Source organism: Quercus suber, unplaced genomic scaffold (assembly GCF_002906115.3).
Source record: "Quercus suber isolate HL8 unplaced genomic scaffold, Cork oak 2.0 scaffold_465, whole genome shotgun sequence".
Taxonomy (NCBI): domain Eukaryota; kingdom Viridiplantae; phylum Streptophyta; class Magnoliopsida; order Fagales; family Fagaceae; genus Quercus; species Quercus suber.
The window spans coordinates 375,621-394,602 of NW_027069916.1; the positions used below are offsets into that span (position 1 = coordinate 375,621).

The following is an 18,982-nucleotide window of genomic DNA, read 5'->3' on the forward strand; positions in this document are numbered from 1 at the left end:
TTTTATATCTTCCGGAGTGCTCTTGCTAAAGAAGATGGAAGTTTTGCTTCTATTGACTTTCTGCCCCGATGCCTTTTCATACGCTTCCAATATATTTGGCACATTTTCACATTCCTCCACCGTTGCCCTGCAAAATAGAAGACTATCATCTGCAAAAAGCAGATGCGTTAGTTTTGGGCCTCTTCTACAAAGAGAGAAGCCGTGAATCTCTCCATTAGTCTCTGCATGCTTAATTAGGCCATTCAGTCCCTCGGTACAAAGTAGGAATAAGAAAGGGGATAGGGGATCTCCTTGCCTAATGCCTCTTATTGGGTGGATAAGGCCTCTTGGTTCACCATTAATCAAAATGGAATATGTAACTGATTTCACACAAATCATGATCAAATGTATCCATTTCTCTGCAAAACCCATTTTCCTCATCAACTCCTCCAAGAAAGACCACTCCACCCTATCATAGGCCTTACTCATATCCAATTTCAGAGCCATAAAACCATGATTATTGGATTTGTGATTCTGAATGCAATGTAAAGTTTCAAAGGCAATAAGAATGTTATCAGATATTAGCCTATCTTTTGTAACGGCTGATTGGTGTTCAGTTATGATTGTAGGCAGCAAAGTTTTCAACCGGTTTGCTAACACTTTAGAAAAAATTTTATACAGCACATTACAAAGGCTAATTGGTCTAAATTGGTGCACATATTTCGGGTTTTTAATCTTTGGGATAAGGGCTATAAAGGTGTGATTTAGTGGGTGAGGTAGAGTACCTGTGTTTAACCATGTCAAAACTGATGAAGTGACATCTTTTTCCACCGTACTCCAAAAATGTTGGTAAAAGAGCGGAGGCATCCCATCCGGACCTGGTGCCTTTAAAGGTGCCATCTGTTTCAAAGCAATTAAGACCTCATCTTCTTTAAACTCTCCAGTAAGTGAAGCATTCATCTCCTCTGTAATGACTGGTGGTACATGGTCTAGGACACTACTAAGAGAATTTATTGTGGAAGAAGAGAAGAGCTCACGGTAATAATTTACAACTATGGCCAAAACCTCCTCTGGTTGGACTCTCCAAGCATCTTGTTCATCCCTAATCCTTCCAATCTGATTTTTCCTAAACCTTTTTGTTGCCCGGCTATGGAAGTACTTGGTATATTTATCTCCTTGGCTGGCCCATAGAAGTCTAGACCGTTGTGCCCACATACGAGCTTCTCTATCCAATAGCACATTTATCTCGAATTTTAGCTCCTGTACCTTTTGGTTGTTTCCACTAATGATGGCTTGATTTTCGGCCAAGACCAGCAGGTTCTTCTTTCGGTTCAGCTCTTGACGAACACTTCCAAACACATCCCGGTTCCATCTACTCAACTCACTACCACACTTATCAACTTTTGCTAGGATCTCCTTACTCAAATCTGATCCGAAAGTAGAGTGCCAGGTAGCTTGAACTGTTTCCTCACAACTTGGATGTGATAGCCACATCTCTTCAAAACGAAATGGTTTTTTCTTCGGTGGTAGGTCTAGAGGTGCAAGTACAAGTAGGATAGGTCGGTGATCCGATGAATCACTATGTAAATGATAGACCCTTGAACCTGGGAATTTCATAAACCAATCGTTTGTAGCTAGTCCCCTATCAAGCCTTTCCCATATTGAGCTACCATTCACAAAATGCCTACTCCAAGTGAATTTTGGCCCCAAATATCCAAGGTCCATGAAATTATATTCGTCAATGACTTCTCGAAATAATTGCATCTGATTGTGAGACCGAGCCACTCCACCCAATTTTTCATCTTGTTTTGTGATCTCATTGAAATCACCTATACGTATCCACGGAACTCTAGAATTGGAATTAAGATGCCTAAGTTGATCCCAAGCTTCCCATCTTCTGCTTGTCTCTGGTTCACCGTAAAAACTAGTGAATCGCCATTCATTCTCCATACCTTGATCGATAATAGCATCAATGTAATACCTATGCGACCCTACAATATTCAAATTAATTGTTGACTTCCAAAATAGAACCAAACCCCTTCCTCGGCCTTCCCTTTGAACTACCCTTCTATGATCAAAATCTATATCGCGTTGAACTTGTTCTAGCCTTGCTTCATCTGTCAAAGTTTCGGCTAAAAAAACGACAGAGTGATCTTTTGCTCGTATGATCTCTACAAGCTCTTTCCCTATACGTAGGTTCCCAAGCCCATGACAGTTCCATGCTAGGCAAATCATTGTTCCTGGCGGGGCTGGGAACCAGCCTCCACCAATTCAAAATAGGCACCATCTTCAACCTGAGAAACTTGAACTCGCTTCGTTGGTAACTCTGGTAGAAACTCACATGTGCTAGCACTTCTTTTTTGGCCTGAACAATACTCAAATTTTTCATTGTTTGTGGGAACCCCTTGTCTTGCACGGCGGGTCCAGGATGGGAGCACTCGAAGGTGCTCATGTTTCAGTGAAGCCCTAACAGCCTCATGGGCATCACGTGGCTCATTAAGCTTGTTGGCTATTGTGTCGTTAATCCGGTCACGTGACTCTTTAAAGTGGGATGCATGTGTCTCATTAACCCGGTTTGAGTTTGAGGGAGTATATGGAGCACGTGGCTCAGTTACTATAGGATTTGGCTGCTTTGAATTTTCGGACATAAGTGCTGCCAGCTCAACATTAATTTCCGCAACGTACTCATTATTTTGGTTCTTAATGCTGTCCGAAACTGAAGGAGTAATTGGGGTCTCATGATTCTCCTTAATTGCATCTTGCTGCTCCTCATGTAACGTATTTTGTTGGCTAACGGTACTTGCTGGATTTGGACTGTTCAGCTTCCTACGGTTGTTTCTGTCTCCGTCAGCCTCCTGTGTTTCTTCACCCATAACAACCTGGTCCACGGGAGGTTGGATTGAATTATCACAATCCATGGCCGAACCAGCTTGCTTCCTTGCCGCGTAAAAACCTGGGACTTTAATCACATTCTGTTTTGAAGGGACAAAAGCTGAGGCTCGAATACTAGGACCAAACTGACGTTGATCTAGTTGAAGTGTCCCCTCGCTTTCAATCCACATTTCACAATCCTTATCATCATGAATCAGGCGTCCACACCAGTAGCACAAGTTTGGAAGCCTCTCATACTTGAAGCTAACCCATTTCTGCTTTCCATTCCCCAAAGAGACAAGGCGTCCTTGGCACAAAGGGAGTGATAAATCTATTGAAGCCCGAACTCGTAAAAAACTACCCCCGTCAGAGTCCTTGGGGTCAATAGGAGAAGAAACATCCCCAATGACTGAACTAATCTTTATCGCTGCCTCCTTAGTCATATAGCGTATAGGAATACCATGAAACTGAACCCAAAAACTTGCTTTGTTGAATTTGAGCTCATGGATGGCTTCCTCTTTCTCATATCGTTCCATCACTACTAGGTGTTTGTCAAAACTCCATGGCTCGCTCTGCAAAATCCGATCGACATCCGCTTTATTGTCAAAGGTAAAGAGTATTATGTGGTCACCCATATTCTGAATCTTGAAGCCATTACGTGCCCTCCACAATGGGGTGAAGGTTCTTGCGATGACATCAATATTCAGAGCTCGTTTTGTGAAAAACTTTGCTGCAATGCAAAAATCCTTAGTTGAATCCTCTTGGTTGAGGCAACATCCCGGTCCCTCCCTCTCAGATAAAGTTAAACGGCTCCAATTTTGTGTAAGGTCGTCCATTGATTGGTTGAAGGCTTAAACCTCACTCTTGTGTTTCCCTAAACCCCAGAAAAAGAAACCCACTACCCGAGGAATAAACTTGTTATTCCACGGAGACTAAAGACGCCTTCGTAGTGAAGGGACAACCTATTCTACTGCAGCAAAGAAGTAAAGCTTCTTTGAGAGAGAAACTCAATTCCTTAGTAGAGTAATTATTCATTACATTAAGATTTAAAAGGAAGAAAGAGTTCTAGAGACCTTGAAAGATCTTTATAAAACTTTTGTCTTCAGCGTGGAAGACACTGATAATTAGAGTAATCCGTGCATCTTTGACAAATTAACGTCATTTAAGTTTTAAATAATTGATCTTCTTCTAAAAAAAGACTAATTAAATGGTCTAACTGTCTTTTCAGAATGAGAAAAAGCAACTAGACGGTAGAAAAGAAAAATCTCACTTAAATAAAATAAAATAAAGACTTATCGCTTTTAGGAGGAAGGGTCCAAGGCTCTTCTTGGAATTTTCTAACATCCTTATTAACAGAGAATACAAATTCCATTTGCTTGTTATAAACAGCTTAGGGAGAGGCAAAGGTAACAGTTTAGTTAAACTTGTTTGATTTATCAAAGAAAGAAACTATGAAGAAGAAGGCATCAACAGATCTCATCAACAAGAACACCGTGTCTGAAGAATTCCTTGAATTCAAGAGGAAGGTCAGTCAGATTTTTCTGTTTCTCTTTAACTCATTGTAATCAATATATGTCTAAACATGAGGATGGCAAATCATGTATGCCTTAACTTTAGACACGCAGGGTTACTTTGCTTCTCAATCATTGTAAAACAAGGTAATTACTTTTTCATAATATAGAAATAACTATAAGCTGATTTTTTTTTTCTTTTTTGCTTTTCAATCATTATGCAGAAAAAATGGGGTGATAAGTTGACAGGCTATAAGTGCTTTATGTTGTATCCAAGGTCGCTCTACATCACCTGGGGTAATCGTGAATACTGGACTTGGGATTGTTTTGAGGAAACTGGGTGAGTTTTTTATTTATTTTTTTTAATGGGTGTATTTACTATTCTCCATAATTTGATAGCGTGAGCCTTGTACCTTAACTTGCAGTGATGAAAACATTGAAGTAGCCAAACTATCTCATGTATGTTGGCTGGATGTGAGAGGAAAGTTGACAATGTCAGATCTGTCCCCGGAGGTTGAATATGAAATTGTGTATGTGGTGAAGTTGACAAAAGGAGCTTCTGGTTGGGAACTCCCTATCAGACTTAAACTCTCTCTCCCAGATGGAAGAGTTCAAGAACGCCAAGTTTGCCTTTTGGAGAAGCCTAGAAAACAATGGATGGAGCTCAATGTTGGCAATTTCCAGTCCAAGGATGGAGAATTGGGAGAAGTTTGCTTCGATCTTTTTGAGCATGGAGGACATTTGGAAAACTGGACTTATAATTAAAGGTGCCATCCTTCGGCCAAAACAGAGTTGACTCTTCGAAGTTTGATAGAATAAACAACGAATAATAGTTTGTATCTTTGTAGTCGATACTTGTGATAAAAGTTATGTCCCTAGAATTATTTTATTGTATATTAATTAGTCGTACTATATATGCTTGTTAAGTCTTGCCACACATTGGCTGTATTGGATTTATTTGTTTGCTCACTCTCAATTGTATACGTGGGAGTGTCATATATGTAAGATGAAATTCCCTAAACATAATTTAATAAATTATTCCATATAATAGGGGTGTTGGAAGTATTGCACAAATATTTTACTATTGTGATTTGTGAACAAGATCGATAATCAATATATGCACAATTTTATGTGTAAATGTACTAGAGAAAATAGAGTAAGTTACTGATTAAATTAATGCAGAATGTTTGATACAAAACTGATCAAGGCTAGTATTTGATACTATGTCCTTAAGACAGATTTCACCCCTCACAATTTATTTAGCAATGCTATGAGTATTTTGGACATCAACTTCCCAAGATACAATGATTAACAACACGCAAAAGAATTACTACAATCTCTGAGCACAACAAACATAAATCTCTCTCTCTCTCTCTCTGTCTCTCTCTCTGAAGATTCTAACGAATGAATGAAAAAACTCTCTAAAATGAAATGAGGGGATACTCTAGCACTAGTTCAGAATAGGTGCAATAGTGAATAGATATATTGTTCAAAACTCGCACCAGTTCTAGAAGGCGCAATAACCAATAGACATATTGGTTTGAAATTAAGCACAGTGTGCAATAACAAACATTGAAACAAGCCTCACCCACTTGGGCCAGTACTTATGGAATAAATTTCTTATTCACTCCTTAACGGTTTTTTTGTAAGTGTCACTGACTTAATAAACCATTTTTAAGTGTCCCTGAAGAGAAAAGCTGGTCCTTGTTTGCAAAAATTGCATTTAAGGGTGACAGTTTGTCTAGCCAAAGGCTGAGAGTTTTGGAAGACATTGGTAGAGAAATTGTCAGGAAGTGCAAAGGTCTCCGATTGGCAGTCAAGGAAATGGGAGTTCTCTTGCGTGGTTGCATTGATGATGTAAACAAATGGCGGCAAATTCAAAGCAGTGAAATATGGGAGATAGAGGACCAGAACTCTGGAAATGACAAGCCCAAAATTTTGGCTATTTTGAAAGTGAGCTATGACCATCTACCTTCTCATCTAAAGCGCTGTTTTTCTTACTGCTCCTTGTTTCCAAAGGCCTACACTTTCCACAAGGAAGAGTTGGTCAAGCTTTGGATTTCGCAAAGGTTTATACAAGCTCAACGACGAAAGACAGAGGAGGAGACTGGAATTGCATATTTTGATGAGCTCTTAATAAGGTCTTTCTTTCAAGTTTCGGTCATTGAAGTCAAGGAGATATTCAACATGCATGATCTTATCCATGACTTGGCACAATCGATTTCAAGCCCCAACTGTGGTCTGGTTAATGATAACGAGTCATACAGTTTCTCTGAACAATCTCGTCATGTGAGCTTGCTTGGTAAAGATGTCGAGCAGCCTATGTTGACGATTGTTGAGAATGCTAGGAAGCTGCGGTCACTTCTATTTCCTAGTCACTACCTGAAAAACTTTGGTCAAGCCCTTGACAGAGCATTTCGTACAATGAGATACTTACGGACCTTGGATCTTAGTTCAAGTATGATCTTGGAATTGCCCAGCTCAATTGATGAGTTGAAGTTGTTACGCTACCTTGACCTCTCTAGGACAGAAATCAAATTTCTGCCCAACTCAATTTGTAATCTCTACAATTTGGAAACACTGAAACTCTTGGGGTGCCCTTGGCTTTTCAAATTACCCAAGGACCTTGGGAACTTGGTTAATTTGCGACATATGGAGCTCGAGGATTTACTCTGGTTCAAGCTCTCCGTCCTGCCACCAAAAGTGGGGAACTTAACCCGTCTGCAGAATTGGCATGCATTTTGGGTTGGCAACAAGATTGGATACAGAATTGAAGAACTGAAGAACATGGCATATCTCTCAGGAACATTACATATCTCACAGCTAGAAAATGTGGTTAATGTAGTGGAGGCTAAGATGAATGAGAAGAAGTACCTTTGGAAGTTTTTGGTGTTTGAATGGAGTGACAAGGTTGTCAATACACATGATGATGCAACTGAAAAAATTGTACTTGAAGGCCTACAACCTCACTCAAACCTCAAAGAGCTCCAAATTTGTCACTACAGGGGCAATGAATTTCCAGCTTGGATGAGAGAAGGGCGGCTCCAAAATTAGGTTAGTGTTACCTTGAATGATTGCACAAATTGCAAAACTTTCACTCTTGGTGAGCTACCCAATCTTCGAGTTCTCTGCGTCAAAGGTATGCAGGAGTTAGAGAAATGGCCAGAGGTCAGATGCCCTTCCCTCTCACGGCTAAAGTTTAGCAACTGCCCCAAACTGAGGGAGCTACCCCAACTGCTTTCCAAAGTTGAGAACTTTGAAGATCAAAAGCTGCAAATCCCTAAGGGCTCTTCCAGTGGCCCCAAGTTTGATGTTTCTTACTCTTATTGACAATCTTATTCTGGAGGATTGGAGTGAAGTAGTGACGGCTTGGGAGCCTATGTGTGGTGAAGTCCAAGACTCAAGTTGCCACCAAGGGTCCTGGTTTAATTTGTTGGAACTGAATGTAACAAGCTGCCCCAAGTAACAGACGCTGCCAATAGACTTCGCTCCACAAAAGCTGGAGATCAGTGGGTGTGAGTTATTAGTTGCTCTCCCACAACCACATTTTGCTGAACGTCTTCAGCATTTAGCACTGGATGCATGTCTTGATGGAACATTAGTGAGGGCAATACCAAATACTAGCTCTCTATACTCACTGGTTATATCCGGTGTCTCAAGACTCAACTCACTTCCACAATGGCCCCAGCTTCCTGGCCTCAAGGCATTGTACATTCGTGATTGCAAAGATCTGATGTCTTCGTCCGAGGGGAAAGAGCGTCACTGTCAACTTTGTTATCTCTCACACTACTTTCCATTCGAAACTGTCCCATGCCAAAATTAACTGAGGAGCTACCTGCTACGCTGGAGTGTTTGAGTATTGGCTCATGCCCCTTTCTACAGTCTCTAGGCCCCAAGGAGATACTGAAAAGCCTCCCTTCGCTCAAAGACCTTTACATTGAGGACTGCCCTATGCTCCAGTCCTTGCCTGAAGATGGGCTTCCCAGCTCTCTTCAACCTTTGCAAATACAAAGATGTCCACTATTGACAGAGCGTTGTCAAATGGAGGAAGGAGGTGGAGGAGGTCCAGATAGGCCAAAGGTTATGCACATTCCTGACCTGGAGATTGATTTCCCTACAGCTTCTTCAACATCAGCTTAGTATCACTTTCTTCCACACCTTGGAGGTTAGTACTTCACATACTATACACTGTTTTACTAATTACTATTATCATAGAATGTCAACTATTTACCACCATAGATTCTAATATGCCAACTAACTATGTAGTCTTTGAAATATACTAACATTTTCTACATGAATTTACTCTATTAAATTTGTTTGGATGGAATTTATGTTTCTCTGGACCTGGTAAAATGGAATATTAATACTTACTGCTACAGAAAATTTTCCCTTAATTGTGACATAAAGTCTTGAACTTCCCTGCATAAGAGCATTCACATTAAGGGTGTCAAATGCCAAATATTTGGCATTTGACACCCCAAAACTCTAAAAAGTCCCTTCCATCAAGCATTGCATATGCCATAATTTTTGGCATTGATGAACAGTGCGGTCTCAAATTTGAGACCGCACTGTTCACCAATTGTATAAGTTAAATTATTTTTTATTCCATGGGGCCCACTTTATTTTCTGCTTATTATTTCTTTCTCATTTCCGTTTCATTTTCTTTGCTCTAAGCCAACATTTCTCTGCTCGATGTCTCCACCTCCCTCTCCGACGAAACTCAAATCGGAGCATTAAGCCAAGCCAAGCCGATCGAAGTAGTCATGGGTCGGAGTGTGGGTTTTTGGTTTGGAGCGTGGATCGAAGGGTGGATCAAACTGACTGTTCATGGGTCGGAGCAAGGTTTGGTTGTGGATCGAACTGATTGTTTGTGGGTCGGAGTGTGGTTTGGTTGTGGATCGAACTGATTATTCGTGGGTCGGATCGAACTGATTGGTTGGAACTGATTTGGCTGTGGTTTGTGGGTTTTTTTCTTTTTTTTTCTTGCTGTGGTTGGTGGTGATGGGTGGGTGGATGTGGTGGCCGACGGTCCGATTTGGCCATGCTTTGGTCCGATTTTCCTGCTGTGGTTGGTGGTGGTGAGTGGATTTGGTGGTTGTGGGTGGATGTGGTGGTTATGGGTAAATGTGGACATGGATATGGAGGATTCTGCTGTGATTTTTTTTTTCTTTTTTTGTTAGTGGTGGTTGTGGTATGGTTGGGGTTTTTGGTGGGTGGTGGGTAGTGTGGTGCCGGCGGTGCTGTGAGAAAGAGAGAGACAGAGGAGAGGGAGAGAGGAAAAATAAAAAATTATTGAAAAATAATAAAAATACATTATTTAAATGAAATTGTAAAAAAATTAGAAGTTTTGACTTAGGTTGTATTGAAAAGTGGGGTGTTATATGTTATAAAATTGAGATTTGAGAGGTTATATGCTAAATTTTTTACAAACCTTGATAAGATTGCTCTAAAACCAAGATTTAAAGGTTCAAACTGTAACCTCTTCAGGGATTTTTTAGAAAATAACTACAAAACTCAAACAATATTATTAGTTAGGCAACGTTTCAAACATATTGCATTTCTAATAATTCGACTTCAGAAGAGTTGATTTTACTGTTCATATTTGCCAGTTGAAGAGGACACGTAGATAAAGAAATTGAGTTCTTTTGACTCATTTTTTATACACATAAATCGACTCCAGCGGAGTCGTTTTCTATACATAGAAACCGACTTCATTGAAGTCAGTTTCTATGTATAGAAAACAACTCCACTGGAGTCGATTTCTTTGAATAGAATTCAAATTCAGCTACTGGGATGGAGCTGGGCGTGCTTGGTGAGTAGTGCTAAAGAAAACTGTTTGTAGTCTCTTTCTCATGCCATCATTTCCATCAATGGTAAACAAACGACCAAAAAAATAATGATTGGAGAGATTTTCTTGTAGCTCATTGCAGGAACTTTGAGGGCTTCAATCTTGGTGATGAGAATCTTGTTGAGATCTTTTGTGAAATGCATGAGAAAACTGTTGAGATCGTCCTTCATGAGATCGTCCTCCATCATCTGTCCTGAGGCCGTTGAATTTCAAAGTGCGCAAACCGTAGTACCCTGTGGTCAACCCCAAGTATTTTCTCTTCAACTCCACACAAACAGTTCACTCACCTGAAGCACCCGCTGGCTCCATCCCAGTAACTCGAAAGTGAATTTGAATTTCTATGTATAGAAAACGACTCCACTGGAGTCGATTTCTGTGTATAAGAAATGAGTCCAAAGAACTCGATTTTTTTATCTACGTGTCTTCTTCAACTGGTAAAAAATAGGCGATATGAACAGTAAAATCGACTCCTCTGAAATCGAATTGTTAAAAATGCAATATGTTTGAAACGTTGCCTAACTAATAATATTGTTTGAGTTTTGTAGTTATTTTCTAAAAAATCCCAACCACTTCACATTCACACTTTGTGTGTGTGTGTTTCGGTATAAAGTTAATTTGGCTTTATTCATTTATTGCATTGTTTCTCTGCTTCTTTTTACCTTTTTGTGTTTTGCCTCACACATGCAAAATGCTATAGTATTTATGATGGCTATTTCTATCAGTTTCTCCAATGTGAACTGGCAGTGAAGATTAAACCACAATTGAATAAACCAAAAAAATAAAACTAAAAATTGAGAATCTGTATATTTATGTTTGCATTATAAGCTTTACAAGAATTCTCCTTAAATGATGCACACCAGGCTAAAAAACAACCAAATTCATCTTGCTTAAAGCAAAATCACAAAGGTAAAAGGCAAAACATTCTCTTTTTCTTGACTCCACCTTGTGTTAGTGTATGAGCTAATCACACCATAATATGGTGCTCTCTCATGTATCTTATTCCATCCTTTTTTTTTAATAATTATCTTATTCCATCCTTAAAAAGATGGTTTGCTTCACAATTCGATTGTGTTGTTTGGTGATGTGTTATTGAGAAAGAACCAACTCATCGTTGTCCAACTTTTTGCACTACAAACAAAACTTCTATGACTGAAAAATTTATGATTTAATTGATAGAAATAAATTTGTCTAAAACATAATTAGATACGTGCTAATCATCAGCTAGTGAAGAAGTTCACTTCTTTTAATCCCAAGAGTTAACACAATTGACTGCAGACCACCCACCATGAAATGAAGCTTACTGTTTCAAATCTCTCTCTCCCAACCCCTGGGACAAACCTCACTCATTTAAGAGAGAGAGAGAGTATCACTCCCCACATTTAACTACCTATATGTGACATTGACTTTTTTCAGTCTTCGTGAATCCATTTACCTTAGTATGGAGAAGAGGATATTCTCATTTTGTAAATAATGATCTTGGTCGTATTAGAATTGATTCACAGTTTTTATAAGGGCCAATGCTACAGAAGCTGTTGATGAGGTACTAAATGAACCAAAAACAGAACAGGAAGAGACCAGATCCAAACTATTCATTTGATCAACTCAAAGTAAATTAAGTTCCACAAGGGTTATTGTCTTTCTTTTTTTGATAGGTACAAAAGTTACCATCTTTCTCAATCTGATCATCTTAAAATTCTCTTTGCTTTGAACAATAATTTCTCATTGTGCTTTATCTATTATATGAAGGATTCTTCCAATGAAATCTATAAACAAGCATCAGGTCTCCAAAACTAGTAGATGAGGAAGAAGGAAAAAGAGACTCATTTGGTCCCTAGGTCAGCCTCAAAGAAGCACACAGAAGCTGCAGAGGAGAAACACGTAAAACCATCAAACTGTCATCCTACATTCCTACTACAGAACTTGAAAAGTCGTCAGTTGCAGTAACTACTCCAACATATGAAACTACTGGATTAAATGCTCCACCAATGGTTGGGCATGAAGAGGCTTCTACTGTGTCTAATGACAGTGAGGATGATGATATGGAGTCCTTTTACACTTGGGAGCCAATTCTGAAACTTCTTAGTCTGCATCCAGCTGTCCCATAACAAATGTGCAGCCCAAGAAAGCCAGGCCAGGTCAATCTGACATAGACAATGCATTGGACATTGTAAAACTGTATTAGCAACCGACTTCTCTTCTGCACTTTTTCCTGGTCATTCCATTTCTTTAAATTCGGCATTAGAATTGTTGTGTGACTTGGATGAGTCATGGCATCTCGATTGGAATGAAATCCCTAGTGCTTCAACTCTTAAAGAACTTCACAGTTCTGAAAGCCATTTCTGCCAAACCAATGACACCATTGAAAGTTGCACCAATCTGATCAAGCCTATGGCCGAGATAGTATCTCAACTAGAAAAGAATAAAGAAAATTTCTTGAAGCTTGATTCAGTTGAGGCAACAATTCAGAGTATTAATGAATCACAGATCAATGAGCTACAACAGAAAGTGGACAAGCAAAAAAAGTCAACAGTTGGAAAGAGTATATCTGGAGCCAAAGGACAGATAAATGATCTAAAACAAAAGGGAAAAGCAAGGGAAGAGAAGAAAATAATCTACACCGATGGAAAGAAGCTGAAGGAAAAGTGGGATGTGGCCACTAATGCAGAAAAGGAGAAGAAGGCAGCTGAGAAGATCTGAAGGGAGATAGAAGAAAAGTGGTCAGACTACAACAAACAGTTTGCCTTCACATTCAGTGGAGGTTAGTTCTTTCTGTTTTACTAATTAATATTGCGTCACAAATTCTTGTATGTGAACTATAAACTCTTTTGACTATATATAGCAACTTTATTGGTTTCTCTACATGTGAAACTGCAGTTTCAGTGAAAATCAAAGAAAAATAAATAAATAATTGAGAATGTCAGAAGGTTTATATATATATATATATATATTAACTAGAATGCTCTAGCAATTTAATGGTGATTGCTTTCATTTGTTGCAGGAATCAACATGAATGATATAAGCCAGGCTGAAGAACAACCAAATTAATTCACTTTGCCTAATTCAAAGGCAAAAGGGTAATACACGATTATTTGATTTACTGACTTCAGCCCAAGTTGCACATAGTGCGGGCCCAGCATAACATATAAGCACTAAATGAGGTTATACACATCCAAAATTACTCTTTTCAGTATTCATGATGAAAAAATTAAGCTGCTGCAGCTTAGAAGGAATTCTATCCAAAATAGCATTCTGTGTAGCCATTGGAGAATTCCTTGCTGTTTTTGATTGGATTTGGTGCTGGGTTTTTTTATCCTACAGCTGGCTGAGTGTATTTAGTTTGGTTTTGTTTTGATGATGGTATAGTTTGCAGCTTGCTGCTTCTTGTTTATTTGTTGAATAAAATCTAGCTCATTCCAAAGAAAGAAAAAAGCAAAACAAAACAAATGAATGATATGCTTTTTTTTCCTCTCTCTTTGTCATGCTCTGATTTAGAATTATTTCTTAGTTATCCATTATAACTGTTACTTTCAAAGTTAGATAAACTTTGCTGCCCGTTAGGATTCAAGCATTGGCATATTCAGTGCCAAATTTTTGTGTATTTCGTGCAAATTAAATTCCTATGTATTTGTACAATTTTGGGTTTGAATGTATTTGAGATGAGAGTCCAAGTGCTGTAATTGGAGTTGATGCCTGAAGAATCTCGGTCAAGTGAGATAAGGCTGTCAGCTGAACTGTCAAGCAAGTGTGGATTTCAAAAAGCAGTCAGGCAAAGAGTCACGCTTGGCCCTTGCCTATCATCTCGGTTGAGCAAGATTGCAAACTTGAGAGAAATCAGTTAACCACCTATTTTCCTTAGGAGAAAAACCCATTGTAGTTTCTACCTTTACCTTCTCAAATTGCCAAATCCTTAGATAGGAGACCTAAGCCTTACACAATTAGATACTTTGAGTGATCTTTATTGAAGCTTGGTGCTAAAAATCATTATAGAAATTCACAAATCTTCAAGAGGCCTTGGAGTGGTCAAGGGGAGTTGGTCTTGTGATTGGCAGCTCAACTTGCGAAACTGATGGCTAGTCTAAGAACTCCTCCATCTTTGTCTAAGAGCTAAGAAAGAATGATCAAAGCTCGTGGCCTATTGAATCAGACCTCCTCATTTCTACCAACCCTCATCATTTCACTCCTAGAGACTATAAAAGTGAGAGCATCAGTTGAAAATGAACCAAGAAGGCGGAACCCAAAAAATTAATAACCAGAATGCGTAGCACCCTTACTTTGAATTGTAGTTCTCACATATCTCATTCCTCTCATAGAACACCCACTCTCGAAGCCTCATTGTACTAACCTCGCCATCACAACCACACAAGACTCCACCATATGGTCATCACCTAAGTATGCTTTGTGAAAGAAGGCTTGCTCGAAGCACTGTTGCACACGATTGGACACCCTTTTGCTCCATTCAATTGCACCGAGTTTTCACTCTTTTCTCTATGATTATAATGGGAAGACCCCATATTATTTTATAGTTTTACTGTTGATGAATATGATATGTCTGTTATTATTGAGTTTTTTTCATTTTTTTTGACTTCTTACCAGAAGATGAGATGCAAAGGTTGTTAGCATCTTTCTGAGTTATTAACCACTGAATTTTTCTTATACTGATTAATTGCTGGATAAATTGTCTATGCTGACTTGTGGTTGGGATTGCTGTACTGACTTAGTACTATTGTAGGGTGGTTATTTGAGTTATATTAAAATCAACCTTGAGAATCTTATCGTGCATTCTTCCTCTGCAATTTAGGCCTTGGGCTAGTTTCCCCTCCAGGTGATAAGAAACACCCTGGTTGTTAGTCTTTTCTCTTGGGCTAGCGTTCCGTTCCAAGCTGGACTCCTAAACTTATCTAGATATGTGTCTTTGATCTTCAACTAGAGGATCTTGGCGGATCCTCTCAACTTCCATTAAAGCCAAAAAAATGTCCCAGCCTGAGAGAAGAGATTACTCTCTCATGCACAGTTTTTATCCAATAAATTCAGTAGATGCCACGATAAGTTTTTTTTACGTTTGGAAGCACAAATGGAGGGTCATTTTTCTCCCTTACCACATTTCTCCAAATTTACCCACTTTTGTTATTCAACATCGTACATCACTATACTTGGTTGGAAATCACATATTACTTCTCTTTTGCAGGTTTGTTGACTAAAGTGCGATTCCAAGACAATTCACGAGCCTTCTTAACTCTTGTGTTGATGCAAACAGCGGGCTCGACTTACCAACTTCAACTCAGGTCCGAAAGCCAAGCCAATCAAAGTTTGAAGCATGGTAAGGTGACAAAAAGGACCCCAACAAAATATTATTATGGCAAGTAGGCCTGTCCACCAACCGCCCTAACCCAAAGAACTGCCTAAACTCGAAGCTCTCCACCCGATAACCACCCGATCCAAGCAGTGGTTTGATCGGCCACAAGTCACCAACGCCAGGACCTGATACTGTTAGTTCGAGTTGCAATTTGGCTATCTGAGAAATCGATGAACCCAACCCACCTGATGACTTGTCCTCTCCCCGTAAGAAATCACAAGTTTTAGCTGAAAATCTGGTAAGCCTAAACTCTAACTCCTCTGATATAAGGAGATCTCGACAGATCTAGAGGGATCTTAGCTAGATCTTGATAGATCCAGAGGAATATAGGCCAGATCTCATGAGATCCAACAAGATTTTCGCCAAAATTGGCAAGATGTTGACCCGGGAGCAAACTCTAAACCGATAAGACCCGATCCGGCCGATTTGAAGCTCCATTCAGGTTGGTTATGGGTTAAGATTTTCCCCACCCAGTGCTGTCAGGTTGAGTTCGGGTTGGGTACAAACCCGACCTGAACCAATCCATGGACAGTCCTAATGGCAAGTGAGTTTTCAATTTTGGGTGGTTGTGCTTGTAATTTTGGGTGGTTATGCTATTTGATTGTGTGATTGTGCTTGATGGGCATTATACAATCGGCAGTTTAGGAATCTCTTTTGATGTTTTCGATCATGTGTGCGTCTAAATGAGAGGAGGTGACAGGGAAGAGAAGAAGGGGTGTTGTGTGATAGAAAAATCTATAATATCAATTATTGTGAATTAGGATTAGCGGAAGCGCATTCACATGTATTAAAATATCTACACGAGACAAATATTTAATGTAATTCGGCCAAATCCATGTCTACATTAAAAACTCTCTTACACTCAAATAAATAAATAAACTTCCAACACATAACAACGGGTAATCTTTTAAACCCAAAAAATCTACCAAACTACTTTTGAAAAAAAAAAATAAATAACTCACGTTCTTCTAAAAGTCTTCTCCTGTCCTCATGTGGGAAGACCCTTGGGCAAAGACCATCAAATCCTTTGCAACATTACCTATTTATAAGGCTCTAATTCTATTCCTTGATAGATAAGAAATACATATCACTTCTTGAGCAAAGAATACTTTTTTTTCCTTTAATATCAATGAGAATCCTTGTCTTCCACCTAAATGATAAGCTTTCATTTCTCGACAAGGAAACTCAAACCAAATCTAATTAAGAATTTGAGACTATTTTCAACAAGAGGCAATAGCAATGATCACAATTGTGAATGGACTAAGTTTGAATGAGACAATGTCGTTATAGGCTTCATTTTAAAAAATAAATAAAAATAAAAATAAAAGGTTCTATATCATTTCCTGATTATTGGAAATTTTAGTGGTCATTTTTAATTATTATAAATTATAAAAACAAAAACTACAATGATTTTAAAGGTTGACAATGTGCCGGTTTGGATAGCTAGTAAAGTTGCGTTGCGTTTCACTTGTTGCGTTTTCTCCCTCTTTTTTTTTTTTTGGCCGGCTTTGTTGACTTTGGGGGACAAAATTCACTGTGCGTGCACTGTTCACGCACTGTTCATACAATATTTAATATTAAAAGTGGGTCCCACAATACTATTCACACATTTAAAAATTATTTTGCTACAGTATTTTCAGCAACAATCAGTTTTTATCAACTTTCAACAACAATAAGTGCTATCCAAACGGACCCAATAGCATTTTAATTTTAATGGCAGTAGATGAGAGGGTCATATGACAATAACTGCAAAATTGGGAGATGAAATTAACAAGATTAAAATTTTAAAGACTAAAATAATAATTAAATAAGTTTAATGGGTTTTTAAAAAAAAAATAAACTTTAGCATGTTTTTGATAAATAAATAAATATAAATAATTTTTTTATTATTTGAATGACTCAACAAAGCACTTCAAAGAAATTGACAGTTACATGTCATTTAAAATAGTTGGTTGAAAATAAAAAATTAACTTAAAATTAGATTAAGATTTAAAAGGAAGAAAGAGTTTGTAAGGACATTTTGCGACAAGGGCCAAAAGCGAGAATGGCTCAAATCTCCCCTTGAGTTCTTTAGAAGTGATTGTTTGTGGAGAGTATCAAGCCAAAATTCCAATATTTAGTGAATGGAGGCAAATGGTGCTTTAACAAGAGAGCAATCAAAATTCCAATAACAAAAATGCTAAAATATGCATAAAACAACATAGGTCCAAAATTTTGGCCCACAGTCAACGAGAAGAGGAAATTGAGAGAGGTCATGAGAAAGAGAAGGAAGGCTCCCTTGTACCCATATTTCCGCCTCCTGGCTTCTGAATTTTGAGAATGCATCCTACTTGAATGGGCTTTTGCTCTAAAGTTTAATAACAAAAGTGCAAAAAAATGCGTAAAAACAATAGGTCTGAAACTACGACCCATAATAAGCCAAAAGAGGAAATTGAGGGAGGTCGTGAGGTGAAGAAAATCTAAGCTTCTCTAAGTGAATCACAAGAAAGCTATTGAAGATTCTGGAGCAAATACTCGAAGAACGAAAGAAAGAGTGAGAGAGGGAGAGAGAAAGAGATTTGTGAGAAAGAGAATTGATATTTCCACTATATGAGAAATTTACACAGTACACAGATATATATATATATATATAGTCAATCAAAGAATCCAGAAATCTTGGATCACTTATAAATATCTTCTAGAAAAATCCTCTAACAACCAAAACAAAATTTCCCACTCAAACCTATGTCGTAACTAACTTCTTGAAAAACTAACTGCTACTTGCTGGCATGAGATGAAACACATTGTGTGCCTAAGTTAGTACTACTTCTGATGAAATGCACCGTTTGAATTAGTTGATACACACGTGTTTAACAGCACATGTTATCTCTTAATGGTGTCATTTACCTGATCATCTTCAACATCCCTCCTTAAACAAATAGGGGAGGAACAAGTCATGAGTTTGTCTCTAAATAGAAGAAAGAGAGGAGCAGCCAAAGGTTTAGTAAACACATTGGCAAGATTGTCCTTGCTAGATACGAATCGAACACAAAGATTGTGGCAAAGAACCTATTCTCGAACAAAATGATAGTCCACCTCAATGTGCTTGGTACAGGCATGAAACACAAGATTGGAAGCAAGAGCAATGCCAGAGACATTGTCACACCAAAGAACTAGAATATGATGAAGAAAAATATGAAGCTCACGAAATAATGTTCTAAGACAAGAAAGTTCAGCAACTGTAGGGGCTAGTGCACGATACTTAGCTTTAGTGGAGGACCTGGAAACCATGGTTTGCTTCTTAGAGGACCATGAGACAATATTAGACCCCAAAAACACAATGAAACCAGTAGTGGATTTCCTATCAAATGGATCTCCTGCCCAATCAACATCAGTAAATGCAAATAAAGTGAGAGGCCCACGAGAAAGGTGAACACCATA

At 38.6% G+C, this 18,982-nt stretch overlaps 1 protein-coding gene and 1 pseudogene across 1 annotated transcript; both read left to right on the forward strand.

Annotated features, from left to right (window-relative positions):
• Positions 1–4,217: 4,217 nt before the first annotated feature.
• LOC111997520 (lectin) lies at positions 4,218–5,423 on the forward strand. Its single transcript, XM_024029615.2, has 3 exons — positions 4,218–4,376; positions 4,586–4,701; positions 4,787–5,423. The coding sequence occupies exons 1-3, from the start codon at positions 4,302–4,304 to the stop codon at positions 5,124–5,126; spliced, it is 531 nt and encodes a 176-aa protein (XP_023885383.1). The 5' UTR covers positions 4,218–4,301; the 3' UTR covers positions 5,127–5,423.
• Positions 5,277–8,501, forward strand: LOC111997532 (putative disease resistance protein At3g14460; annotated as a pseudogene).
• The last annotated feature ends 10,481 nt before the right edge of the window (positions 8,502–18,982 follow it).